Here is a 27621-nt window from a genome sequence, read left to right as displayed (position 1 = left end):
GCAGAAGCTCTATTACACTCCCGTGGACAGTCTTGTGCACTCTCCTTAGAGAGCACTCCTCGCTTTGGAGTCCACTGGCACCAAAGCACTGGTCACTAATATCTGGGTAGGAAGAGAGTGATTTCATACGGGCGTCTTGTCTTGCTATGCTCCACGGTCCTGTGAGTTAGAGGGTGAAGGGGCTCTTGTCTACGCCATTTTCAGAGGAGGAATCAGCCTGATAAGGATGAAATAACTGATAAGGATGAAATAAGCTGCCCAAGGTACCTACGGAAGCAAGACACATATCAGGTTTTCTCCTTCTGCAAGTATCGTTATAATAATTTTTTTTAAAGAGTGTTTTTGAATCATAACAAATTCTCAAGACTGTAAAGAAAGTAAGAAGCACAAAAATGTTGACACAGATTGGTGTAAGCACTGTTTTATCTTCTTGGCTTTCAACATTTATTAAACATTAATGTTTAAAATTCATGTTTTACAACTCAAAATATACATAAATAACTTGTTTGTGAAAATGATCTCATCCGTCAAAAGTAAATCCCCTTTGACTAGCATCCAACGTGTATGTCCAACGTGACCAAATACAAGACAACCCTGAACAGGAGGAAGCCTGCATTTTTCTGATGAGAATATGCAAAAAAAGTTGTTTGGCTAATTTGAAATATGTTTATGAACACTTCAAATACAAAATTCGTGTCTATTTTTCACAGCTTAGTATGACACATATTAAAAATATTTTTTAAAACATCAGCTTGGAATTTTTCTGCTGTAAGTTTTCAAGAAATAATTTTATCCAGACTCTTGCATCTTCAAAATTAGAGAACTCACAAGCCATCATGCGTCACCTTCACATCTAAGTAGTTTCTAAGTGAGATACAACATTACTTGAATCTATAAATGATGTGGCCACTGGAAATTGTATCCTCTCAAATAAGCATCCTGGTATAACGTCAGGAATTTTTTCGTCTTCATGCAGTAGTATATCTATGATCTCCACATCATGATTACTTAATAGATTTTTAACATAAACTTCTCTATAACACATATGAAAAAGTGTATAAATCTTAAGTATATGGCTTGATGAATTTTCAAAGTGAACACACCCATGCAACCAGTTCCTAGATGAAGAGAGTGTCACTAGTCCCCTAAAGGACCTTGCATGCGACTCTCTAATCACTTCTGCCTAGGGCCCACCCCTCCCCCTGCTATCCATAACCCCATCCTGACTTCTAACATCATGGATGAGTTTTACCTGGCTTGGATCCTTATATGAAATGGTACAAAATGATTTATACAGTTTATGTTTTGTATTTGATTCTTCCACTCGAGATTGTGTTTGAGACGTCCTCCGTGTTGCTGCATCTAGTTTTAGTGTGTTCATTAATGTGGACTATTCCACGGTATGAATACTCCGATTTTACCCATCCTCTTGTAGATGGGCATTTGGGTTGTTTCCAGATTCGGGCTATTAGGAGCAGTGTTGCTCTGAACATTCTCATATAGGTTTTACATACACGTTTCTGTTGGGTAAACCTCGGGTGGAATCATTAGGAAGGGCCATATGTTCGATCTCAGCAAACCCTGCCTGTTACACTCCCATTAGCAGGTCATCGTACAGCCAGGCCAACACTTGGGATTTCTGTTGTCTTAACTTTAGCCATTCAGGTAGGTTTTGTAGTAGCATTTTTTTGTTTCCATTTCCCTGATCCTATGAAGTTAAGCACATTTTCATGTATTTATTAGTCATACTTATGTCCTATTTTGTTAAGTACCTAATTGAATCTTTTGTCCATTTTTCTGTTGGTTTATCTTTTAAAAAATGAATTTATGGAGCTCTTTATATATTCTAGATACAAGTTCTTTCAGATACCTTTATTGTAAGCACCTCTACCCACTTCATGGCTTGCCGCTACTAGTAATCGTGGCTTTACTGTATCGTATTGTTTCTTAAGGGGATCTTAATGAGGGTTTTACAACATTTATAGTGATCCAGGAAATCTGTCAATTCCTTTGCCTCTTTTTATATCTGATTCTGTCAGGTGACTTTTGGAAGCAAACAAAACTAGTATTAGGAGTTCATTTGTAGGTTATTTGTTGTTTATTATAAAGTCATTGAGATGGTTCCTTATTATGTGAGAGACTGAGAATTTTTTCTGGTGGGGGAAACATCTTACAGGTATATATGAGAATTCATACCTCCCCAGGTCAGTATTTGTGGCACATAAAAGCAAGTTAAAATTTATTGGCTCCCTATATCTCCTCCATGGTCAATTCTGTATTGTAACTGAAGGCTTTTGTCTTTATTAGTTATCATTGGCTATATGTTAGCAATTATTTACTGAGTATTTAAATGTTTCTGCATTTACCCTGCAAAAAGGCAAAGCAACTCTTTTCTTATAATGGTGCGCCAACTTGGCAAGGTAATAGTTCCCAGTTATTCAATTAAACACTAATCTAGGTGTTACTATGAAGGGATTTTGCAGATATGATCAAAGTCCCTAATCAACTGAATTTAAATAAGGAAGATTATCCTGGATAATCTGGTGGGCCTTACTGTTAGAAGGCCTTAAAAGCAAGACTGAATGAGGCTGAGAGAGAAGTTCCACCTGTGGACAACAGCTTCCGCCCAGCCCACGGAGTCTCATCCCGCTCTTGGGCTTCCCTTCCTGATGGCCTGTCTTTTGGATTTTGGACTTGCTTAGCCAGTCCTTACAATCACATAAGCCAAGTCCCTGTAAAAAAATCTCTTAACGTACATATCTACTACTAGTTCTGTTTCTTTGGTTAAATCCTCAACTAATACAAAGATCATAGGATCACACAACTGTTTTTCTTTACAAAGGAATTACCACCAACGTGCAAAAAATTTGTGAATTAAAAAATTTGTCCTGTTAGAGGACACAAGTCTGTTTATACTTAGAACCATTTTGTGTGTAGCTCACTGTAGGGCTTAATCTTGACTAATATTTATTTTTATTTTTTAATATTTATTTATTTGGTCTTAGTTGCAGCACGCGGGATCTTCGTTGCCACGTCCAGGATCTTCTAGTTGTGGCACGTGGGCTCTAGTTCCCTGACCAGGGATGGAACCTGGCTCCCCTGTATTGGGAGCGCAGAATCTTAACCACTGGACCATCAGGGAAGTCCCTTGACTACTGATAATTTAAATAGTACGAATTAAAAAATTTTAGTACTAATTCACATTTACATAGTACTTATTTTATAACTTTAAGAACCTGATGTCTTCCTCAATTACCATGTAATACACATTCTTATTGAATGTTTAAAATGTATAACTTTTGTGCTCTTTTAACAGAAAAATATATTTCTTTTAAAACAACCAGGGGACTTCCCTGGCGGTCCAGTGATTAGGACACGGTGCTTTCACTGCCGAGGTCCCAGGTTCATTCCCTGGTCATTGGGAGTGTCCATTTAAGTTTTTAAGGAACACACTTTGGTATTTACGAGTTCTTGGCAAGCTCATCAAGCTAAATTTCTGCATGTAACTAAAGGAAAATATCTTCTACAGTAACATATGAAACAAGTTTCCTTATCTAACTATTTCAGATTGAATCTGGTATTTAATTCCTGTCTCTTGAGAGAGGTCCATAAACCAATGTCCACAAATCTATTTGACTCAACAGGTAAGAAAAGAAATATCATTGATTGGGCTCCGGAAATATGACTTCTAATCTTAGTTCTCGCACAAATAACTGTGTAATGATGGGGAATTCATTTAACCTTTCTGACCCTACTTGCTTATTCAACAACTAACGAATAGTTATTCAATTCAATGACTACTAGAAGCGCGCCAAGTGGCTGCTAGACACTAGGTGTGTAACAATGAACAGGAAGAAGACAGGCCACGCCTTCAGAGGTTTAAAGTCTGGAAAGGTGAGGAGTTTAGGCTAAACTACCTTTAAACTCTCTGTTCCAGAGTTAGCATTTAATGATTTCAATGGGATTATATTCATATTCTGTGTCCTGAGGTCAACACAACAATGATTTCCAAATTACCTCGAGAAAACTGTGAAGTATTAAATATTTCCCATGTGAACACTGGTAAGGTAACTTTTTAAATCAGAAGCAGGTTTGATATATTTATTTAGAGGGTGATTCAACTACAGAATGAAGCATTTTTGGCACTACAAAATCCAATGTTTTAAAATCTTTTTTCCTTGCCAGCCTGTTTATTACAATTTTATCATCCTGAAGAGATTCTCTTATCCGAAGCTTTTCAAGCATTCAGGTATTTTGCATGATGTCTGATGTGATCGGTAATAAAGGTTGCAATGAAGTAGTAGCTATGATCATAACCCTAGAAGACAAAATAGAGATAAGACATTTATCTACTATTCAGAAAAATCGATATTAGGTACATTAAATATATCTTGCATGTCACTTAATTTGCTTATAAATAATCAAACTATCACAACATGTGGAAGGTTTATAATCAAAGTAAAGCTTATTACACTTGTACTTCAACATTTTCACTGAAAAAAGAGTAGTTGAAAAAAGTTTCAACTCACAAAAGCAATGCACCACCCTCAATAAGGGAATGTTAAGATACAAAATAAGCACACGTAAACAATACAGAAAGAACATGAAGAACGCCCAAATGCCCTATCACTGGGAAGTTAAGCACAGCCATCATAAATCACGTTAAGAATTCGACCTCCTGCACGGTAAAAGCATATTGTACCTTTATCTGAGGAAAAAGGAATAATTCATTACACTCTGACATCCCTCAGCAATAAATCAAACTGGGTAAAAAGTCAGTAAACTTTTGAAAACTACCATGAAGCAGAGAGAAAATGTGCCAAGTAGTTGAGTTGAAACAGATTTCTATCTGGTCAAATAAAATCCTTGATAGGTAATCAATGGTAAATGGAGAGGCAATCCTTTCTCGGAGTGTCCTCTGAGTACAAAATAAGTAGCTCTCAAAGGAAAAAGAAAAGAAAAATAGGGTGGGAAGAATCAAAGAGTTAAAAACCAGATAATTTGGGGGACAGCCCTTACCTTGCCAAAGCACAATTAAAATACAAAATAGAATAATCTGACAAAGATGAAAGTCTAAGATCGAGCGAATGGTCTCTGATGGGAGGAAAACGGAATTTTTCTAAGCACTTAAGAAACAAAAAAAACCTAATAAAAATATCACCTGGGTTTCAGGGAACAAGGTAAAGTCCCTAAGGTTTTGATGAATCAGTAAATGTTCTCTACCTCTTAGTTGGCAGGGGTATGCAGTGCATATCTTGGGAACAGCAGTTAATAAAGAGTTCTAGTTTAAAATCATCAAAGTAACTTAAAAGCAACCTGTCTTCTATTTTCAGTGCCCAAACTGTGGAAGTGAATCTCACATGAATGTTGTCAAAATTAAGGCTGAGCCTTGGAACTATTTGGTTTCACGTCTCTCGACGATCAGACCAGTCCCAGTTAAATTAGTTAAATTTAGAGCTGAAGGACAGTTTCTTACATAAAGAAAGTTAAAGAAAAGCATTTTCCACCATGGAATTCTTGAGTTGTTAAGAGGCTAAATATGCCCATGATTTTCAGGCCACAGAACCTGTGAAATATAGTACCAAGTACCCGCCATTTTTCACCGATGATAAGATGGATCTGACTGAAAACAGGTGTAGATGCCTTGAAACACTTGTTAACAGAGATCCTAACGCGACTGACTATGCTGTATTTTCATGTTTAGTCGCACATATGTTCAGTGTGTTGCAGTTTCAGGCACATAGTGGGTAGCCACTATTATTATTGTTATTATTTTTTATTATTATTATTTTATTAGAGAAGTCCCAGAGTAAACCAAAGTGACAGTTTTGAGCTCTCAGGGGTGTATTGCAAGATAGCAGTGTATTTCACCTAAAATGCAAAGCAAATGTCCTTCCACAATGATATTTAACTGAAGGTCTACCTTCATGAGAAAACAGAAAATGCCTATCATGAGGGACCAAGAAAGATTTTTTAAAATATCAACATAAAGGCAAGAGAATACATTTGAATTACTGCCATTCTGGTAGATACAAGACGTTTATATAATTAGAGCTGACTGTGTCATTCTTGATGAGTTTCAAGCTCTGCCGGTCAATATTATTAAATGGGGGTAGTAGCTCCCTTCATCGAATTCTTTGAATTGGTTTGTATGTTAAGCAGCTTGTGTAACTACGTTCATTTAGTGACACTTGAAAGGGCCTTCCTTTCCTCGTCTACCTCACACTTGAAATGGAAAAATCCTTGGTAGCAAAACTCTTAGAGTATAAAAATAAACGAACTCATTCTTTTATTCTTTGCTCAGTTCTCAAAAAAAGCAGCAGTGCTTCAGCGGCTATGATGAACATTTATTCTAACAGGCAGTATTTTCCTACATATTTTCCAGACCCAATTAGCAAAGCTCAGATATGAATTCCCGAGTTATGAAGTCTCTTCAGAGTACAAAGAAGACGGCTGAAAGCTGCTCTTTTGTTTATTCAATAAGCACTTCCTGAGGGTTTATGTGCCAGGTAATTGTGCTAAGCATGGCGATACAGATGAGTGAGAGAGCCCTGCACTTCTAGAATTCTGTGCCATGTTTACACTCTTCTCTAACAGGCAGGCACAGAGGCCAAAACAACCTCTGAATCTTCAAAAAGGGCCTGAGACTTGAGAAGTTACTATAGCCTTGCTTCAGTGTTGGTTTCTGGAAGTTTCCATTAGGTCTGAAACTGAAAATGTTTCTTCACTATATTACTTCAATAACTGATAATAAGACATACTAGGCCTTTCCTCTTCAGACTAAGACTTGATCTGTGTATATTGGCTATCAGAATTCTGCTACCTTGTGCATTTTCAATTTAGATTCACTGAAGTAAAAATAGAAAAAGAAAAAACTATGAAGTATAATAAAAACCAAATTAATATCCCTATAGACTACACTTCCCCCTCAATTTTTTTGACAGTTGATAGAAATGTAGATTGTGAGCATTTAACACCATTAAAAAGAGGAAAATGAATGAAGTTGGGTAAACCATGTACATGATTGCAATAATTCTTTTTTCCTCCCTAGATCACTCATTTATATTACCCACTATTATTTTCAGCTTATTTAATCCTTCACACCTCCCACTTCATAAAGAAATACAGATCAACTGTACTTATAACCAAGTGCCCTCAGACCTGAGGTAATCTGAAGTCAATGGAAGTTGGCTTGAAAGTCTGAAAAGTTGCTTCCCTGGAGCCAGTGCCCAGGTATGTCCGTTCAGTTGCTCATTCAATTACAACCACCCTAAACATAATCTGCTTGAGACTGTGTAGTTCACTTTTAACCTGTCCATGCTGGAAAGAAAGTGAATAGAAAATTGTGCCTGAGCTAAAAACTGTGACTGATGATTTCAATACTTTCTCACTTTTTTTTTTTTTTTAAAGAATTGAATGCTTTGTACTGACTCTTCATTAAGTACAGACAACTACGTTTTTCAGTTGCTTGGGAGTTAGTCATTTTAGAAATAAGTTGATTTATTTTCTGCCCCCAAGAATTTCATCAGTGTTCTAACTCTGTTGTTTTTATAACAAACTCTAGAGATTTTTCAGTCTTTGTTGGCAGGATGAAACTTGGTTGTTGGTGGTAACAATGAAATTTCCTGGCACAGACACAAGGGAAGCAGAAGAGGCAACAACACCACTAGAGCCAAGGAGTTAACGTCATTTGGAAAAAACATGCTTTGTCACATCACTTAGAGTAACAGTTAATATAAACATACTATTATGTTTATAATCAAATTTATCAAGGTTGATTATTGATCTGAAACATGTAATTCTGATGATAAATGTTCAAATTAATCTAAAAAAATCTATTTCTATGTGATGGATACCCACAAACAAGGTATACATAATGTATTGGTTTTGGATATATTTTCCCACATGATATATATATTGTTTACATGTTAGAAATATCAAGGAGATTAAAAGGACATCAGGGAGATTGCTAAGATCTGCTGCATGAGTTAGACAAGTAGCAGCTTATGCACAGCTTCCCCTACGTTAGCTCTAATTCCATCCCTTGGCTCTTCAGGAGTACTGCTTTGCCTTGCTTTGGAATGGTTAGACAGATGAAAGGAGGATAGTATTTGCAATCAGACGACCTTGCTTCCAGGCCTGGTTCCACCATAAACTAGCTGTGTGACCTTAGATAAGTAGGTTACTTTTCTGAGCTTGTCTCCTCATCTGTAAAACAGATGGCCAGGAGTCATGCATGAAAACCCATAGCAAATGTCATACTTAATGGTAAAATACTGAAAGCTTTTCCTCTAAGATCAGGAATAAGACAGGATGCCCACTTTTATCACTTCTATTCAACATAGTACTGGCAGTTCTAGCCAGAGCAATTTGCAAGAAAAAGAAATAAAGGCATCCAAATTGGAAAGGAAGAGGTAAAATTATCTCTGTCCATAAATAATATGATCTTGTATGTAGAAAACCCTGAACTGTTAGAGCTAGTAATTCAGCAAAAGGAGCAGGATAAAAAGTCAAACACAAAAATCAGTTGCATTTCTATATTCTAAAAATGAACAATCTGAAAAGAAAATTATGAAAACAACTCCATTTACAACAGCATCAGAAAGAATACAATACTTAGGAATTAACCAAGAAGATGAGCTACTTGTACAGTGAATAAATCACTGCTGAAAGAAATTAAAGAAGACACAATAAATGGAAACACATCCCATGTTCATGGTCTGTTAAGGTGTCAAGACTACCCAAAGCGATGTAAAGATTCAATGCAATCCCTATCAAAATTCCAAAGGCAATTTTTGCAGCAACAGGAAAAACCATCCTAAAATTCAAGTGGAATCTCAAGGGAGCCCAAATAGCCAAAACAATCTTGGAAAAAGAAGAAAAAAACCTGAGAACTCATGCTTCCAGATTTCAAATTTTTCTACAAAGCTACAGTAATCAAAAAGTGTGGTAACTGGTATAAAGACAGACATATAGACCAATGGAATAGAATAGAGCGCCCATAAATAAACCCTGGAATATACAGTCAAATGATTTTTGACAAGAGTGTTAAGCCATTCAATGGCAAAAGGATAGTTTTTTCAACAAATGATGCTGGAATCCACGTGCAAAAAAATGAAGTTGAATCCTTACCTAACACCATATTCAAAAATTAACTCAAATTGGATTAAAGACTAAATGTAGGTCCTAAAGCTATAAACTAACTATAAAACTCTTAGAAGAAAACATAGAACAAAAGCTTCATGACAATGGACTTGGCAGTGATGTCTTGGATACGACACCAAAGGAACATGCAACAAAATAAAACATAGATTGGACTTCGTGAACATTAAAATATTTTGTGCATCAAAATACAACATCAACAGGGTAAAAAGGTAACCCACAGAATGGGAGAAAAATATCTGCAAATCATTTATCTGATAAGGGATTAGCATCCACAATACACAAAGAACTCATAAAACTCAATACAAATAGCATTCAGTACAAAAAGCAACCCAATGAAAAAATGGGCAAAGGACTGGAAGAGACATTTCTCAAAAGATATACAAATGGGCAATAAGCACGGAAAGATGCTCAACATCAGTAATCATTAGGGAAATTTAAATCAAAACCACATTACCACCTCACAGCCACCGGGATGGCTACTATCCAGGAAAAAAAGAAGAAGAGAAAAGACGTGTTGGGGAGGAGGTGCAGAAACTGGAACCCTTGTGCACTGCTGGTGGGACTGCAAAGTGGTGCAGCCGCTCTGGAGAACAATAGGGAGGTCCCTCAAACAACTAAGAATAGAACTACCATATGACCCAGCAATCCCACTTCTGGGTATATAACCGAAAGAACTAAGAGCAGAATCCTGAGAGATATTTGTACACCCATGTTTACAGCAGCATTATTCATAATAGCTAAGACTTGGAAGCAACTTAAGTGGTCCACTGACAGACGAACGGATAAGCAAAATTTGGTATATGCACACAATGAAGAGCCTTAAAAAGGAAGGAAATTCTGGCACATGAGACACAGATGAACCTTAAGAGGACTGTGCTACGTGAAATAAGCTAGTCACAAAAAGACAAACACTGTATGATTCCACTTATATGAGATCCTCAGAGTAGTAAGAGAGACAGAAAGTAACATGGTGGTTGCCAAGGGCTGGGGGCAGGGAGAAATGGGGAGTCGGTATTTAATGGGAACAGAGTTTCAATTTTACAAGATGAAAAGAATCGTGGAGTGCGGCGAGCCGTTTCTGACCGGCAGAATAACGAGCCGCCACACGCAAGATTCTTCTCGTATCACACTTTATTGGAGCACAGCTTGGTTGAAGAAAGATGGAAGGAAGACCCCGCAATCCTAGAGCAGTCTGCTTATATAGGGATTAAGAACATGTGTCGCTCTGTGATTGGCTTTCGCCGATGGTGCGATTTGTGAGCCAGCATCGGATAGGTCGCTGCTTTAAAACCTCATTAGTATACTTAGCGCAAGCGCAGTGGCCACAGGAAGGATGACTCAGCTTATTTCAGCTTCCTGCCGCGTAGCAGTTAGCTGACCGCGCCCTACAGTGGAGATGAATGGTGGTGATAGCTGTATGACATTATGAATGTATTTAATACCGCTGAAGTGTTCACTTAAAAATAGTTAAGGTGGTAAATTTTATGTGGTATTGTGGTATTTTACCACAACAAAAAAAAAAGTTGAAAAAAACCCAAACAGGTGGATAGGCTAGGAATGGTCTCTCATCTGGTCATATAAGGTTAAAATGAGCTAATGCTGCGAAAACATTTTTGTAAACTGAAATATACCACATTACACATTGATCTAGATTTATCTGAACACTTATCATTATATGTTTTAGATCAATGTGCCTGACATATTACCCTTAAACACGAATAAAAATGTTTAAAAAAATCACAACCATGTATAATTTTCAGTGTTCACTTTTCATCCTGAAATAAAAATTTTGTTTTTATCATGTTCTGAAGCTTATGAATACATAATTTAAAAAAAATAAAGGTAGAATTTCTTTAATTATAGCTGTATTAGCATAGAGTTAGGTGAGTAGTGAATAGTCAAAAGTATTTTAGTCAAGGAAAATTTGCGAACCAATTGAAATTCAGTAATTATTCTTAAACAACTAGCAAGTAGCACAACAAATAGATTAGCACCTAACTCAAGAGTAATGAAGGTGGAAGCTTGTCCTTTTATTTTACTGCAACAATAGTCGCATGTGTCAAGAAAGATATACCCGATAACGTTGACAATTAAGTACTATTCAAGCGTTAAATTCGTGTTATTTACTGATTTTACAGTGGGACAGAAAATTGTAAATACTTTTCACTGTCAAAACCTTTCCTATTTCTATGGAATTTGGTCTTAGATATCAGTAACTTAATAGGAAGGCTTTCACTTTAAATGTCTTATTATAATTAAAAAATACCTTACTAGAGGTAGCTTTTCAAATTCTAAAATAAAATTAAGAAAGTACTATGGAATCTTGTTTTTTTTATAGTTAATTTAGAACAAGCTAAGGTTTCCTAGTACTTGCCTCTTGTAATCTGAAAACAACAGGGATTTTCTTTTCTGTACAGGCAGCTATGAAGTTATCAGGTAGTAGCTGTCCATCTGAAAGGAACTGGTCATCTTTTCCTTGATCAATTAGTATATCCAGCTGAGTACCTGGGCAGGCCTTCACAAGATGGGTAGCATCATAAGCCTATAAAAAGGGGAGAAATAATGAAAAATAAATTTGGAAGTGCCCAGAAAGATATTCTGCAGAATACCCTATACTAGAACTGAATAGAAATTTAAAGTCATTTCAGCTCTAAGGCTGATTAAATTGAAAATATGCTTTTAAGTTGGCTTGTCTGGTTTTTATTTACAGCCTTCAGAATTCTATCCTCAGTTACAGCTTCTTCCCTACTTTCAACCAGTCCTAGACCAACAGCAAGAATTCTATATCTCAAGTATTCTTCATAGTATATAGCCTTTTTTCTTCCAAACCTTTAAGGTTTAATCACCTCTCAACTCCAAGAAAACCAATTTGTTTTCTTTGTAAATCCTTTTACAAATGGACTATTTCTTCTAACTCCATTATCTTTTTCTATTTCCAAATATTCTCTTTTTCAAATAAATAGTCTATTTTTTGTCCCTATTTTTGACTAATTCCAGACATAAATCTCTCTTTTGCTATCTGCTGAACGGCACCAAATGTCTACTATCTCCAGGAACTTTCAGGAAGACTTGATTTGAACAATCTGAATCATATCAACAACTCAAATTTATTATGTGAGGAGCTGCCGCTAGTTACAATTTTCTGTTTTACCATCCATCTTTAAATATTGATTATTCATGTATCTTCACTAATGACAACTTTTATGCATTGATCAAGACACACAAAAACCAAAAGATTTCCCCTTCTAAAGTAGCATGCTTTTTAAGACTTGCTTTTTTTAATCTTAAAAGGAGAGGGTGGAAGGACACCTATAAAGTCCAACTAGTTCTAAGTTCCACGATTTCATAATTCTGCATGGCCTCCTTATTCCAAGAGTAAATTAAATGATAGCCTAAACACTGCATAATTAAAATAGTAAAATCTACTGCCATTTGGAGAAAAATGATACAGATTCCTTTATAGGGTACCTCTCCCCTACTTCTCCCAATCAGTTGGTCTTTTACTCAAAACTTCTATTAGACCATAAGGCCCCTGTGGACAGGAAAGGGTCATCACCTTCTTGACATAAGATCTCAAAACCCCACACAAACTCTGCACATGGTGAGGACTCAAAACACTGAGGCACAAGCACTGTCAATGCACTGTCCCCAAAGTAACTAATAGTAATAATTTTCAGCATTCTTCCAATATAATAAAAATCTAAGCCTAAGCAAAACAAAACTCTAATGACTAAAAGATTAACCTTCCAATTTGTCAGAATTTCAATGACCAATCTTAAATAAAATAGGGGTCCATGTGTAAATGACTTTGAATATACAGCAATAAGACAAAAAAGTTTTTTTCCCACTCGATGATTTTCTACTTGCTAACATGCACATGATGATGAGTTCACCTGCAAAATATTCAAACTCTTGGTGGAGTTTTCAAATAGCCCATTTCTGTACAAGAGCAAATCAGTGTCAGGAAAAAAGGGCCATTTTTACCATTTTTATTTTCATTTAGAAGCATCTGCTCCTATGCTTGAAAAAGCAATCATACTGTTGGAAATATTCTCATAAATGTATATTACATATACAATATCTATTTTTAAAAGCTTTTAAGTCTAGAATTTAAAATCCAATCTGAGAGATGCTAGACTTTGAAACAGATACACAAAATAAAAAGCCAGGCCTCGTAGCTCTTATCATACAATTAAGCACACAGTTAATATGAGGTAAGTCTAAATTTAGTAATATGGGGTATTTTTTGTAATGTTAATTTAGAAAATAAACATATAAATTAACCATTAGCAGAAAAAAAGTGTAGCCACAGAATATCTGCCATAATTCAATGCAATTGAAATATTGTTCTGTTGTTGTTGTTATATGTATACACTTTAGTTAATTATTTTTTGCTCTGAATCCTTAACTTGAGTAAGTTAAGAATATAACGTCTGTAGTGTGTAGCTTTTTAACAAATTTGAAAACTTAAGAATGAGTATGAAGACCGCCATCCAGTACCTACCTCCCATTTACTTTGATCTGTTCCCAAATATCCACTAAAGGCTTTTTTGCCCCAAGGACAGAGCACTGGGTTGCAAATTGGAGCAAATGCTGACACAGACTTCAGAAACAAACAAAAAAATTAAAAACAAGTTTTATTTTGCTAAATTGAATATGAACAGGTATTTACAACTTGCTTAAAAACTCTGACTTGCATGAAAATCCCTGTGAACAATTTTCCTTTTGCTATATTATGGGCTTAGATTATATGCCTCTCCAAGATACCACATCCTTTGTGTGTTCTATTAAAAGAGCTACATTTTCATTAAATAAGGCACAAATGAAAGTTTATGTTCAGCGTTTCTACTCATTTTTTCCACTTAAAACAGTGGAAAATCAAAGTCAACTTTACAAGAATATTCCCGGTAAAAGTAAATGATAACATACTGTCACAATAACATTAATCAATAATAACTTTTAGGGAAAAAAAGCCTAGAAAACTATAGTTTGAATAGAAGCAATGAAAACTGCTTTATAATACCTCTAATAGACCAATGAGAAACCACTGGGATAAAATTCCTATACTTCTGATTCTGTAGCATGTATTGTGTGGTCAAATTTAATGCTCTTTCCCCACAAACCCCTTGAAATTCCCAAGACTAGAAAAGTTTAGTCCCAATACTAAAACAACAGTATCTTAATTTCAATCTTTGAAAGTTCCTAATATTATACTATTCACGAGAAATATCTGTCACTAGAAGCTTAGGTAATCTTACTTTGTATTTTCCAGGATTCTTCAAAGCACAAATCAGAGCTCCATGGCCCCCCATGGAGTGGCCAAAAATAGACATCCTTTGGGGATCCACTGGAAAATTGGTATTTATGAGTTGTGGAAGCTACAGAGAATTTAATAGTGGGACAAGAGATATGACAAATAAATTTAGACTTTTTCAAAGTCATCTAAAATAATCAATACTTCCAAATTCACAGTCTTAAAATGGTTCACACTAGTAAAGATTAAAAAAAAAGTCAGATAGACAATGATCATTAATATATCACTGGAGAATATACGTTACATCTTCCTTAGAGAGTGACTTTAAGAAGATAATGCAGAAAGAAACTTTAAAATGCAAACTTTTGATCTAGTAATTTCACTTCCTGGAATCTCTTCTAAGGGAAAAGTCCTTATGGGTAAAAAATTATAAACAAAGATAATCAATGCAGTAATACGTATTATGGTAAAAAAAATATGTAAATATATAAATAGCCTCCATTAGAAAAAAGTAAATCACAGCATATGACAGAATATTATACAATTATTAAAATTATGTTACAAATAGATCAGAATATTAGAAAATATTTACTTTATATAACTAAAAAAAGAACAAGATAAAAATGTTTTACTTTTATATGAAAACTAGTCATAAAAAAATGTCTGGAATATACGAAAATATAGTTGTTTGGGGTGAGAGAATTACGGGTGATTAAAATTTTATATTATCGTTTCTGAGTTTCTATGATGTGCACATTAACAATTAAAATCATAGAAAAATGCATAAACTGCACACACACATTATTAATAGAAGCAATGCTTTACCACTTATCCTTTTTGATTTTAATCACTATGAAATATGTCTGGATGAACCAGCTGCCAGAAAATACAGTCTTTTCATATACTATTTTCTTTGTATAACCTGGGTAGTGTATACAGGTGTCAATTATGAAACTCTTCAAAATTGTACTTAGTGTTCATTTAAATTGCAGAAAATAGTACTATAGTACTTGTAAACTTTGGAATTTTTACCAAGATAATTAATAAATATGTACCCAATAGATTCAACAATACCATACCCTAGTTTAAAATTCTCGGGACTGGAAGGACTCTGTGTCCCAAATGAAACTTTTGGCAGTCATCAACTAATAATTACACTGTAAATTAAATTACCTCCTCCGTCACATACGAGTACATTCTGTAGTTAGTTTTCCAAGGATCTTCAGTGGCATCCACATAAAACCCAGCCCCAGTGCCAAAGTCCCAGGTCTCATCCTCTCCTTTAATATTGCAGCCACCTATTAAGGAAAAATCTTGTGGTTTCATCTACTCTGTAGTAATGGCCCATGTTTAATAACACACTTTAAAATGAACCTGAAATTTCACTTGCATTAGAGCTGTTCACCAAGTATTGTGGGCTCTCTGCGTTTTGGGGCACATACTTCCTTGCCCCCTTGAGTGGGGTCATGTGACTAGTTCTAGCCAATGAGGCAAGAGAGGGAATGGCCCTCCAGGCTGGGGTATTCACTGGCTTTCTTCACTGATGAAGCTCCCTCCTATGTATTCTGAACATATCTTTCCTCACTCTGTTTTACCTGTCAAAGGGCTTATACTCTCTTTTTATCTTTCAGAAATGCGTTAAGATTCCTTCTCTGATGCCCCTCCTCATTACCAACACTTCTTTACTTCTCTGTACCACTGTGATCTTAGAAGGGAAGGGGAACAAATGCTTGTGCTCAATTCACTATTTTGAACTGAAGATGTCTCCTTATGTACTTGGGAATCATTCCATTCACGTTTCCCCTTTTTACCCATCCCCCAATGGGATTTTCTTATATTCTATTTTAACTAATTACGTTTTATTTTGTATCCTTGCATACAGTTAAAAAGCCAACCACTGGGATTCTGAATAAAATTATAGTGATACGTAATTTGATGGAAATGACCTCTTCATAATAGTCAGTCTACCCATCCAGGAACATGACATTCTTCCACTTACAACAGTTAGGAAATTTTATGTTTTTTTAAAAAATAAATCTTCATACTTTAAAAGTTTATTCCAAGGCATTTTATATTTTTGATGCTCTTCTGAATTAAACATTTTATTACATTTCCTGTGACACGTCTTACTTTTACATAATATGGATTGTGAAAGGAAATGCATTACTTTCAAGGCCAGCCATTCAACTTCCAGATAGTTTTAGCTACCATTTAAATTCCATTTCCTGACGCTTCTAGGGTCCCAAAACAAGTTTCAACTATCTGATGGATTGAATTCTCAAATATTTGATATTCTCATTTCTCTAATGTAAACATTATAATCAATTATATTAAAACTAATACTTGTTTAACTGTACGACTATTTGATGACTAACAGAAATGAGAAAAGATAATTACCACGTGACAAGGCAGTTTACCCAAGGAATAAAAAAATTATTTCCTATGCATTGTAGGTTATTTTGGCACTAGTGCCAGTGTGATACATTATTACTTGAGTTGCTCAGTCTCTGTTTTAAAGTGCCTTAGTGTCTTAATCTGTAAAATGGGAATAGCAAAACTGTCTCCTCTCATAAGAGTGACGTTATGAGTAAAATTCAGTGAGGAAAATGTACAGCATGGTATTTTAGAGTCATGATGTTGCTTGAAAGATTAATAAATAGCAAAAATATAAAATGAATTGTGCATTATTATAACTTAAGTCTTAAAGATTTATATTTTTACAAAGGACCTCTGGAACAAGAACACTTACGAGGGCTGGTATCTGGAGCAATGACGACAAGGCCATGTTCCGAGGCAGCTTGATGGTAACCAGATTTTGATATAAAATTTTGTTCTGTGCAAGTTAAACCTAAAGATCAAAAATATTGTTATCTCATGATATGCTGTGAGTTTATAAGCTTTAATCTTCTTATAACACAGAAAACAAGCTCACTTATTAAAAAGTTTTTTGTTTAAGAAATAATGCTGAAAAAGACACTAAAGTTTCCCTTCTCATAAAATCCGTAACAGTATTAATCCAAGAACTGTCTTAGGTTAAATGCTCCCATAGCTGTCCTTTGAAAGTCACTCACTAAAATTTCAATTACTGAAATCCTTTGGACCAAGTGTGTTTGGGAATTTAGAATTATTCAAACTGTAGAATGGCAATATGGCGCATAAAACAAATGTTATTACAACCCTAATGGTGTGTTATTCCTTTAACAAGACATATGACTGCAGTAGCTCTCACCAGAAACAAAAGGTAAAAAGAACAGGAGAAAAGAATGAATACAGCTTTGGACCATGAATCAGAAAACTTGTTCACTCTTTTATGTGACCCTGGGTAATATATAATTTCCCTGGTACTACAGAACAGTTTCCTATTCTACAGGTTACATGATTTCTAAGAGCATCTTTAGCTACAGAATACCATGTTTCTAAAACAAACATGTAATGTGTTGTTGCTTTTGGCAATACCCTGCTCTTCTAGCAAAATTGGTTTGCTTTTTCCAATCAAAGAAATTAGTTGTTGAGTTAAAACTAGATAGGCACATCAGAAAGTCTACAAACAATAAATGCTGGAGAGGGTGTGGAGAAAAGGGAACCCTCTTGCACTGTTGGTGGGAATGTAAATTGATACAGCCACTATGGAGAACAGTATGGAGGTTCCTTAAAAAACTAAAAATAGAACTACCATATGACCCAGCAATTCCACTACTGGGCATATACCCTGAGAAAACCATAATTCTAAAAGAGTCATGTACCACAATGTTCATTGCAGCTCTATATACAAGAGCCAGGACATGGAAGCAACCTAAGTGTCCATCGACAGATGAATGGATAAAGAAGATGTGGCACATATACACGATGGAATATTACTCAGCCATAAAAAGAAACGAAATTGAGTTATTTGTAGTGAGGTGGATGGACCTAAAGTCAGTGAAGTAAGTCAGAAAGAGAAAAACAAATACCATATGCTAACATATATATATGGAATCTAAAAAAAAAAAAAGGATGGTTCTGAAGAACCTAGGGGCAGGACAGGAACAAAGACACAGACATAGAGAGTGGACCTGAGGACACGGGGAGGGGGAAGGGTAAACTGGGATGAAGTGAGAGAGTGGCATGGACATATATACACTACCAAATGTAAAACAGATAGCTAGTGGGAAGCAGCCACATAGCACAGGGAGATCAGCTCAGTGCTTTGTGACCACCTAGAGGGGTGGGATAGGGAGGGTGGGAAGGAGATGCAAGAGGGAGGGGATATCGGGATATATGTATACGTATAGCTGATTCACTTTGTGATACAGCAGAAACTAACACACCATTGTAAAGCAATTATACTCCAATAAAGATGTTAAAAAAAAACTAGGTAGGCACTTAATTTTTACCTTTTAAAATGAAATACTATTCTCATTTTTAAAGACTGGTATTTGGGGCATATCTTTGAGGAAACATACATAAAGGAGGATTTAAATCAAAGTTATAAGAAGCAATTTTAAAGAAACAAAAATAGAACGCTATGACATAATTTGGTTTCTATGAGTCTCTTATAATGTCTGCTTCTAAAGATGAAGTGCCAATGTCTTGTGAAAGAAAAGTTAGCACAGAGGTTCAGAATTACTCTCTCACAATCCATTCAAGAATCTTCAACATTCACCTCTGAGAAGCATTAGTATTCTTTTGTGATGTTCCAGATTGTGGCCAGAGAAGGTGAGTCCAATTAAAATATTTCCGAGAACACTGCAAGAAGTTTCTTGGCTGTGGTTTCTAATTAGCGTATCACAGGTGTCCTGGTTTTACCTAATACTGTTCTATTTGAGTGGTAAAGTCTCTCAGAAACGCTCGAGTAGGTACAAAGTAAATAGCTTTTCTAAGCTCTTGTCACTGCGTCTAGAACTTTATATTCTCTGCTGTTACTTGGTCTAATTGAAAAAGAAGTATAATAAATGTAATTCAGCAGGTCTGAAATTATTCTCGGGATAAAGTAAGAGTAGACTATGACAGGCTCCTGAAGTCTTTTATAAATGGTTTAGAAAGCACACCAGTAAGTAAAGATTAAAGAATAAGATTAGCTAGTTAAAAAGAAAAAGAAACTCCTTTATAAAACTCAAATGCAGAACACTTACCAGACAGCCAGTATAGTGCAGGGCATTTTCCAGTTTCTGCCTTTGGTGGTAAATAGATAGCAAATTTCATTTTGCATTTCAGTTCAACACTGTAATTTTAACAGTCATACATACAAAAAAAATCAGTTGCCCTGATTGTCATCAGTCAAGAAAGAAACATAAAATAAGTGATTTAATGTCCAAAATAAGTGATTCCAGCAACATTTCAGGAATATACCATAGCCCTTAAAGAAAGAATGAGGCCAATTTAGCATACTGATCTATTGATATTAACCAAACAGCCTATGCTGTGCAGGGTACACAGTCATTCTGAGCAGGCTGAATTCAAAGAATAAATACAACACCCTCAATGCAGCACTAAAATTATTAAAAGAAAAACTGTTTCTAAAGAGATATATGAAATAATAAATCAGCTTTTATAAAAAACAAATTCTAAAGCTCTTAAACTACATGTTTGTTCATGGGCACTGAAATGCATCATGTCCTTAATTTGCTTTTTATCACTAAGAGTTTATTACCATCACCAATATCAAAACTAGATAAGAATAAAGCTGATAAAAATCACAGGTATTTTCTACAGGTAAACAGTAACTCATGCAACAGAGATCTTTCATGGGCTTATTTAAAGAATCAAATAGGCGGAAGCAGAATTAGAGATATCTAAAATTGTATCTTCTTAGTAGTTACCTGTCATGTTCAAAAACTTTCTGCAATCCCCCAAAGCACTTGTTGCTGGAAATCTGTTTCAACGCCATTCTTCTCCTATTAGTGAAGATTAATCTCATTAATTTCTAGAGAATCAGTTCCTAAAAAATTTGAAACAAAACTTACTGTTTTGGGGATAAATTATCTAAACATGCAACTGTCTGCCACCCTGAATTTTTTTCACATGCTAATTTCCTCTCATAAACAATATTATGAAACTGACTAATTTTGATACATACACTTACACTTGGTACTCACTTTAGGAAACTTTAGTACTTTGGAATGTCATTACTAATTTATTAACAAGCTTTTTTGTCTGTATGACTGTGGACTGCCCCAAATTCTTTTTATTTTTATTTATTTTTTTGGCTGTGTGCGTGGCATGTGGGATCTTAGTTCCCCAATGAGGGATCAAACCCATGCCCCCTGCAATGGACGCGCAGAGTCTTAACCACTGGACTGCCAGGGAAGTCCCTTTCCTTTTTACTTTTTTCCAAATTCTTTTCAGAAAGAGGCAGAATATAAATGTTATTAACTTTAGCTTATAAGATTAAAAATTGTTAATAGTTTACCTGTTAACTGTAACAAGAGGCAATGGTATGACATTATGGTTGATATTAAAATGGGAGGAAAATGGTATAACAATAATGATTTTGATAATAATAACAGGTAACATTTACTGAACACAGTGTCACAGGCACTTTCCTACATGTTGAACGAGATCAAATTACTCATCCTAGGAGAGTGTTTCAGAGAAAGTGATATACAATTTTCAGATCAACATTTCTCCTTTTAAAACAAACCAGCAAGTAAAACAAAACTCTGTCCTGAGTGAATTAAAAGTACAGCTTGTCATGGGGAAATTATGAAGTTTAGTACTTCTTTTCTCTCCAACGCATCTTTAAAGTTTTCATAAATAATTTTAAACTTAAATGTTAAAATACCACACATTATTAATTTTCAATAATAAATACCAAAAAAACTGGAACACCATCTTTATGGTAAATACCTGTTGAGCAAAGAGAAACCAGACTGATTCTGATTTGTATCTCTCGAGGAAGGATTCCCTTCCCCTCCTTATTACAAATCACTAAATCGTACACACTAAATAAAAAATCCTCAGATACCAGGCACAGGTATTACCTCTCTGGTGGTCTTCTCAGTGAAATGTTCTACTGTACGCTAATCAGTTGTGGTGCTAAGGTTACTCTAAAAAGATACGTAGCAATAACCTTAGGAAGCTTATTTTGGAAACGCCTTTGCGAAATTCTAAATAAGATTAGTTTCAATCCTACGTTTAAGTAATCTCCTCAATAAATCCAAATACTGAGCTTTGCATTGGAAACATGGGATGTGAACCAGAATGTCTGACATCAGAGCCCCTACTCTCCTGCTATGCTTTCCTGCCTCCTGAGAGGGTTTTTAAATACTCACAAAAAAATATTTTTTCAGAAAAGACTGACTAATTTTATAGCATTAGGGTATTACAATTATACACAGAGGTAGAATTACCTTCTATTCACAGGTGTATGCTTTTAACCTTTAAAAGACCAATTTTTAAACAAACTGCCCACAAAATGTTATTAATTACTGAATATTAACTTCAGCTATTCTTGTTTATGACACTATCTTAAATAATGAATTAACAGAGATAGATGTATACTTTTAAAATATATACACATGAGACCAAGGAAAAAAATTTACCTGAATTATTCTTAAAGGAAATCCTATTTTTTTAGATCTAGCAGGGGCTATGTCTGCTTTCCCAAAACATGGTACACTGAGCATATATCTAGTACGTGAGAGGTACCTAATAATTATTTGTTGAATTAATGAATAAATTTTTAACTTCTAACTACCAATTATGTGAAAGTTTTTAAAATTAGCTGATTCTTTACCTCTATTGTTTTTATACTTTGTTATTCATCTATTTTGGTAATCCGTACGTAGTCTATTTCTTCTGCTCTTTGAATGTTCTTAATTAAAATTCAAAATCAAACACTTTCCATTGGGCCAGAGAAAACAAAGTTAAAATACTGTTTTTTAAATTGGTAGAATGAATTAATAAAAATAAAATCAAAGCTTTTAAAGTTTTTTTTCCCCCTAACTACCCATTTTAGGAACTATCTTCAATTGTCAATTAAGAAAGTTAGGCTCAATAAAAAATAAGACATAAGCTAAGAACTAGATATGATATACTATGATATAAGAAATGATATACTAGGTGATTACATTTTTCACTAAAATTTTTCTATGTAAAAAATAGCATATTTTAAACCAAGTTACTAGATTTTTCATTCAACTTCCAAAGTAATACATAAAAATAAAACTTTAATGTACCTGTCCAATTGCTACTTGCTTTTTTATCTGCACCAAAGGGTAGATGATCCTGAAAAAAAGATCAAATGGTGTAGAAATGGGACATACTTTTCACAACAAAGGTTATACAGACATGTATAGTACACTACACATTCTCAACAGAGACATTTTCCTCTTGTGAGGTAGATAACCTACTCTGGGTATGGCAGTGTCAAAAGGGCAGCTGATGGGACAGCACCATCGCTTTACCTCGGCCCATAATCTAAGTACCTTAACACCTATTTTGCCACAAGGCCTTGTGTTTGGTTAAAAACTTCTCCTGGAATAAGAGTCCTATGAAGAAAGTTTTTTTTTTCTTTTAAATAAATAGAAAAAGTTTTAGATTGTAATTTGAAAGTACGAGATACAGTCAACTGCTGAGAGTGAAGAAAACAGGAGTGGAGACTAGAAAAGTAGAGAAAGATAAAAAGAAGCCTAGACTCATCAGCTAAGAGTTGTAGGTCAAACGTGTAATGCGGGGAGGATAAAGAAGGGAAGAGATGACGGCTTAAGGACTACTGGGCTGACTGGCTAGAAAGGATGAACTGGTGAGAAAACTGACTGGGCTTATGAATGATGGTGAAGTTACTGATACACAGAAATAAACAAACAAATAAATAGAAATGTACGTAGTAGTGTGCACCAAATGACACCAAATGTGTCATTTGTCTGACACGTTTCATTTCAGTTCTAGAACATATTTTGGGGGAGAAAAGAACTTACAGAGTAGAATAGAATAATAAAAAACACCCTCCCCCAAGAAAAACCAAAAACAAAGGCAAAAAAAATTTCACAGTGCCAGTCTTCCTAGAAAGTCAACGAAATGTACATCAATATTCTTCAGAGAACAAAGTTTCTCTCAATGCATGGTACATGGAAAGCCAATGAGGTAAAAAGTATCAAAGTCATCTTTATTCACAAAGCATCCATTTCCCCAGAAGGCTAAACTGTCAAATCTTACTTTTCTTCCCTTTACTTATTGAAGTTAAGTGTTATTTATCTCCAGCAATCTGTGTTCTTTGTATTTCACCCATTCTTTCCTTCTTTCCATGAGCCTCAAAAGTTTTCTATCTATCTCTACATGGGTTTTTGTTCTCATTCTCTCATGGACTTTGATCCATTTCTCCATCTGCAGTGTGTCCCACCCCACTGGCTCTCAATGACCTACACAGGTCTTCCCAACATCACCCGATTATGGAACTGCTGACCATCACTTCCTTGTTCAAATTCTCTCCTCCATGAAAAAACAGGATTCCATTCCCTAAGTTTCCGCTCTATTTTTGCGTTGAAACAATATAAATCTGCCTCTCTTGATTCAATCGTTCTCAGGCATTGGTGCCAGAATTTAAATTTCTTGCTGGACCCTTCTCACAGGATGTGCCACAGGCTAGTAAAACTCAACGCATCTAAAGTCAAGCTTCTGTCTCCTACCTTCAAACCAAGTGTTTCTATTCCTTTTTTTGCTTCTCTTTTTCGTCTATGCCTGTCTTGCCCAACCTACATTTGAAATGTCTTAAAGTTACCCCGTCTCTGAATTCCCACTGCCACCATCCTAATTATACACAAGAAATTAAATTTTCCTTCCTACTTTGTTTCCTTCTTGTGTGTCTCACTAAAATCAATCCTGCATTGGAGGCCTAGGGCTTTAATCCATTTAACTTACTGCTCAATGGATCCCTATACACGACACATCTTCAGGCCTAACATGGTCTACTTGGAATTACTAGTCATTTAAATTTATTTTAAATTTTATTTTAAAATTGTGATTAAAAAACACATAACATAAACTTTACTGTCTTAACCATTTTTAAGTGTATAGTTCAGTAGTGTTAAGCACATTGTCAATTTTAAAACATGGTTAGCTTGCCCACATTAACTAGCAGATGAAAAATGCTTGCCCACTTCCAGGATGCTGCTACAGGTGTCCAGAACTAATCCCACTCTGCTGTCAGGGCAGTAGGTGAAAACCAATAAGTCATTGAAATGGAAGATAGTGTCAGTAATTATGCAATTTTTTAAAAGCTTGATGCCATTAAAACTTCACAAAATTGAAACTATGAACTGACAAAAAGGATGAACAGAACTCCATATATACTTTGGTCACATTATTAACTGTACTATGCATAATCGCTTTTCCTTCATAATTCACATGGCTTGTCCATACATGAATTTTTAATCCACCCTGGGGAAAAACATAGCACCCATGAACTCCAAGCACCTTAACTTAGCTCTCAAAATTGTCTTCAGTGGTCCCACAGTATTTTTCTGGCCTTGTTTTCTGTTATCTTAATTTAGTCAAACTCAATTATGTATAATTCTAGCATAGCCTGGATGTTTCTACTGGGTGCCAAGGTACAATGGTTTTAGAGCAGGTTGTGGAGCCAGACCCTCCAGGTTCAAATTCTGGCTTCACCACGTACTATACACGGTAGTTCTTTGGTAGTGGTCGTGACTTCGGGCAAACTATGTCATCTTTCTATGCCTCATTTGCCCATCTGTAAAGTAAGGATATTAAAAGGATCAGTTTGATAGGGTTGTTCCCGGGACTGAGTTAATTCACGTACTTCGAACACTGCTGGCCATGATACGCACACAAATTTTAGCTATTATTATTCTTGCAACCTCGAATGCCCTCCAAGGTCCGCGCAAATGCCATCGCCCTGACGACCCACTCACAGACGACCGCCAGACCCCTACACAACTGACAGCGCATTCACAAATACGATCAGCCTTCCAAAGTGCTTGCAAGCGTGTGCGGAGAAGCGGGATCCCCAGGTGCCCGGCCCCCTGACCCAGGCGCCCGTGGAGGCTGCGAACGCTTTGGGGTCTGTTTCCTCCATGAGCGAGGTACCCATCCACCGGACGCAGGAACAGCTACGCAAACGTAGTGGGGTATTTGATAAACCGGCAGATGCCCTCAGAGACCGTACGCCCGAGCGCCCCGAGTTACACATTCTTGGAAGCTCAATGAGGAAAAGGGATCCGGGAAGAGGCCGAGCCTCGGGACAAAGTCCTCGGCTCAGCGCCCCTCCCTCGGCCTCCTGCCACGGCTCGTCGCGCTCTGGGCCCGGGTCCGCGTTCTTCGCGATCGCACCCACGCGACTCGCCGCAGGCCTCAGCGTGCGCCCCCACCGGGCCCCGCCGTATCACCGGGACAGCACGAGACCCAGACGGGCCGAGGACATCCGGGCCTCTGTCCAGACCTAGTCTTACCTCGGACCGCGTAGGGAAGTGGAGCAGCAGCCGTAAGGGAAAGGCGGGGCCTCATCATGGCCGCCAGGGCCACGGCCTCGGCCCCGCCCCTCTAGGGTCCGCCCCCTCTAGGCCCGCCCACTCCTGGATCCTAACTCCCGAGTCCCTTCTCCTCAGCCCCGCCCTTCATCGGCCCCGCCCCCCACTGTCCCCGCCCCCCCACTGTCCCCGCCCCCTCCCTCGCCTCGCACTTCCCCGCAGCGCTTTGTGGGCGGCTCGTCCTTTTCTTGACGCGAGTCCTACGTCAGGGAGCCGCCAGCCGCCTTGGCCCAGACTCTTACCGGCGGGCGCGGGATAAGGCCCAGGCTTGAATGAACGTGAGCTCTGGCCCCGATTAACTCGTGGAAAATGTTTCCACGTAGTCTTTTGAAATTATTTAGAAACCAGGACATAATTTCAAATCTCCTCCCCCTCGCCTCCCCAGTCGTTCCAGTTCACCTACTTGGTAGCTGGAGTGAAATAGGAGCCATTTAAAAATCTGTGCTGGAAACATAGTAGAAGCTTCCCCAGTGTCCTCTTTTCTCCCTTCTCTCAATGTTAGTTGAATTGAGCAATACAGTTGTTGGTTGCTGACTTATAACAGATGCTTGCCCTTTTGCTTCTGTTGCTTGATTTAACGAAATTGTTAGTGTACTTTGCCTGTTGAGAACATTAAACATGATTACCAAAAAAAATTTTTTTAACCAACAGCTAGATAGACATATTGTAAATGACATCTTCTGAAAGACAAGGCTGGTTTTGTGGGCATGCAACCTGTCCAGTGGAACAGGACCTCAGAAGGACTCTGAGGTCCTAGTTTCTTTCCTGTGCCGCATTATTAATAAATTCTGAAAGGGCCCACATATTTCCGTTTTGCACTGGGCCCTGCAAATGATGTGGCCGATCTTCTGAAAGGAGTGGTAGGGTAAGTGACCTCTATTGGAACCTATGTTATAAATATAGATGCCACGCAGGAGACTACCTGTCAGCATTTGTCCCCGTGGCCCAGGCCTATTTGGCCATAGTGACCTATGGACTGAACTAATCTGTGGAGCTGTGGATCGACTGGAATTCGGGCTGAAGGTAGCATTTATTTAATCAAAATAGTATTTTTATTCTGAGGAAGCATTGAAATGAAAAATTCATTTTACTTTCTACTATTTTCTTAAATTAATTATTTAAAAAATTTTATTTTATTTATTTTTGGCTGCGTTGGGTCTTGGTTGCTGCCTGCGGGCTTTCTCTAGTTGCGGCGATCCGGGGCTACTCTTCCTTGCGGTGTACTATTTTTTAATACAAGTCACTGAAAATGGAATTTTCTTCAAACTGAGTTTCACAACTAAAATAGAATACTCAAGTTTGCAAGTTATTTAGAACTGATAGGAAATATTTGGAGAAGCTTAAAGGGGATTTATTTAATAAATTGATTGCTCTGGGGTGCAGACTAGCCTAAGAACTGTGAGATCAAGTCTTTTGCTGAAAGGTTCTTGTGTTGATACAGTGTGATGATAACCGGAAGTAAAATTTAAAATTTATTTTACTCAACATAAATACAATTATAATATATAGCTCCAATAAATTTCTGTTTCTTCTTTAATATTATATATATAATTTTGTAATATATAATTTGAAAAGATATAAGTATGCACCCCCCCCATATTCATTGCAACATTATTTACAATAGACAAGACATGAGAACATCCTAAGTGTCCATCGATGGGTGAATGGATGAAAAATGTGAGATTTTATGTATATGTGCCCAATGGGATATTACTTAGGGATATTACTTTCTTATCC

General features: G+C 36.5%; 1 protein-coding gene and 1 long non-coding RNA gene across 7 annotated transcripts in view; one reads left to right on the top strand and one right to left on the bottom strand.

The window, feature by feature from the left end:
- Nucleotides 1-409: 409 nt before the first annotated feature.
- ESD (esterase D) lies at nucleotides 410-26366 on the bottom strand. Of its 5 annotated transcripts, none has more exons than XM_059996240.1 (11): nucleotides 26288-26366; nucleotides 24812-25088; nucleotides 22576-22624; nucleotides 20218-20292; nucleotides 19531-19619; nucleotides 17169-17267; nucleotides 15593-15717; nucleotides 14424-14543; nucleotides 13670-13768; nucleotides 11540-11707; nucleotides 410-4318 (listed from the first exon to the last, which is right to left on the bottom strand). In XM_059996240.1, the coding sequence occupies exons 4-11, from the start codon at nucleotides 20283-20285 to the stop codon at nucleotides 4238-4240; spliced, it is 849 nt and encodes a 282-aa protein (XP_059852223.1). In that variant the 5' UTR covers nucleotides 20286-20292; nucleotides 22576-22624; nucleotides 24812-25088; nucleotides 26288-26366; the 3' UTR covers nucleotides 410-4237. The 5 variants fall into 5 exon arrangements, with proteins under 5 accessions (XP_059852223.1, XP_059852226.1, XP_059852224.1 ...); XM_059996243.1 differs by having other exon boundaries at nucleotides 25014-25088; XM_059996241.1 differs by lacking the exon at nucleotides 26288-26366 and adding an exon at nucleotides 25807-25873.
- A 129-nt stretch (nucleotides 26367-26495) lies between these two features.
- LOC132413956 (uncharacterized) overlaps nucleotides 26496-27621 on the top strand; it is a 37291-nt gene continuing 36165 nt past the window's right edge. The window contains exon 1 of one of the 2 annotated variants that reach the window (XR_009516853.1): nucleotides 26496-26749. This is a non-coding gene — a long non-coding RNA (uncharacterized lncRNA). Of the gene's footprint in view, nucleotides 26908-27621 lie in introns of both variants that reach the window. The other variant, XR_009516852.1, reaches the window with a different exon arrangement.

Source organism: Delphinus delphis, chromosome 18 (assembly GCF_949987515.2).
Source record: "Delphinus delphis chromosome 18, mDelDel1.2, whole genome shotgun sequence".
In the NCBI taxonomy this organism is placed as follows: Eukaryota; Metazoa; Chordata; class Mammalia; order Artiodactyla; family Delphinidae; genus Delphinus; species Delphinus delphis.
The sequence above is the reverse complement of the archived record's forward strand: the minus strand, read 5'-3'. Positions and strand labels throughout refer to the sequence as shown.

Bases quoted from the DNA above. Each gene is read 5' to 3' on its own strand.
- ESD (XM_059996240.1), bottom strand. From the start codon at position 20,285: ATGGCGTTGAAACAGATTTCCAGCAACAAGTGCTTTGGGGGATTGCAG. The intron at 19,620-20,217 runs GTAACTACTAAG...TTAAAATTACAG, and splicing joins AAAGTTTTTGAACATGACAG to TGTTGAACTGAAATGCAAAA. The intron at 13,769-14,423 runs GTAAGATTACCT...TTGTTTCTGAAG, and splicing joins AGAATCCTGGAAAATACAAA to TCTGTGTCAGCATTTGCTCC.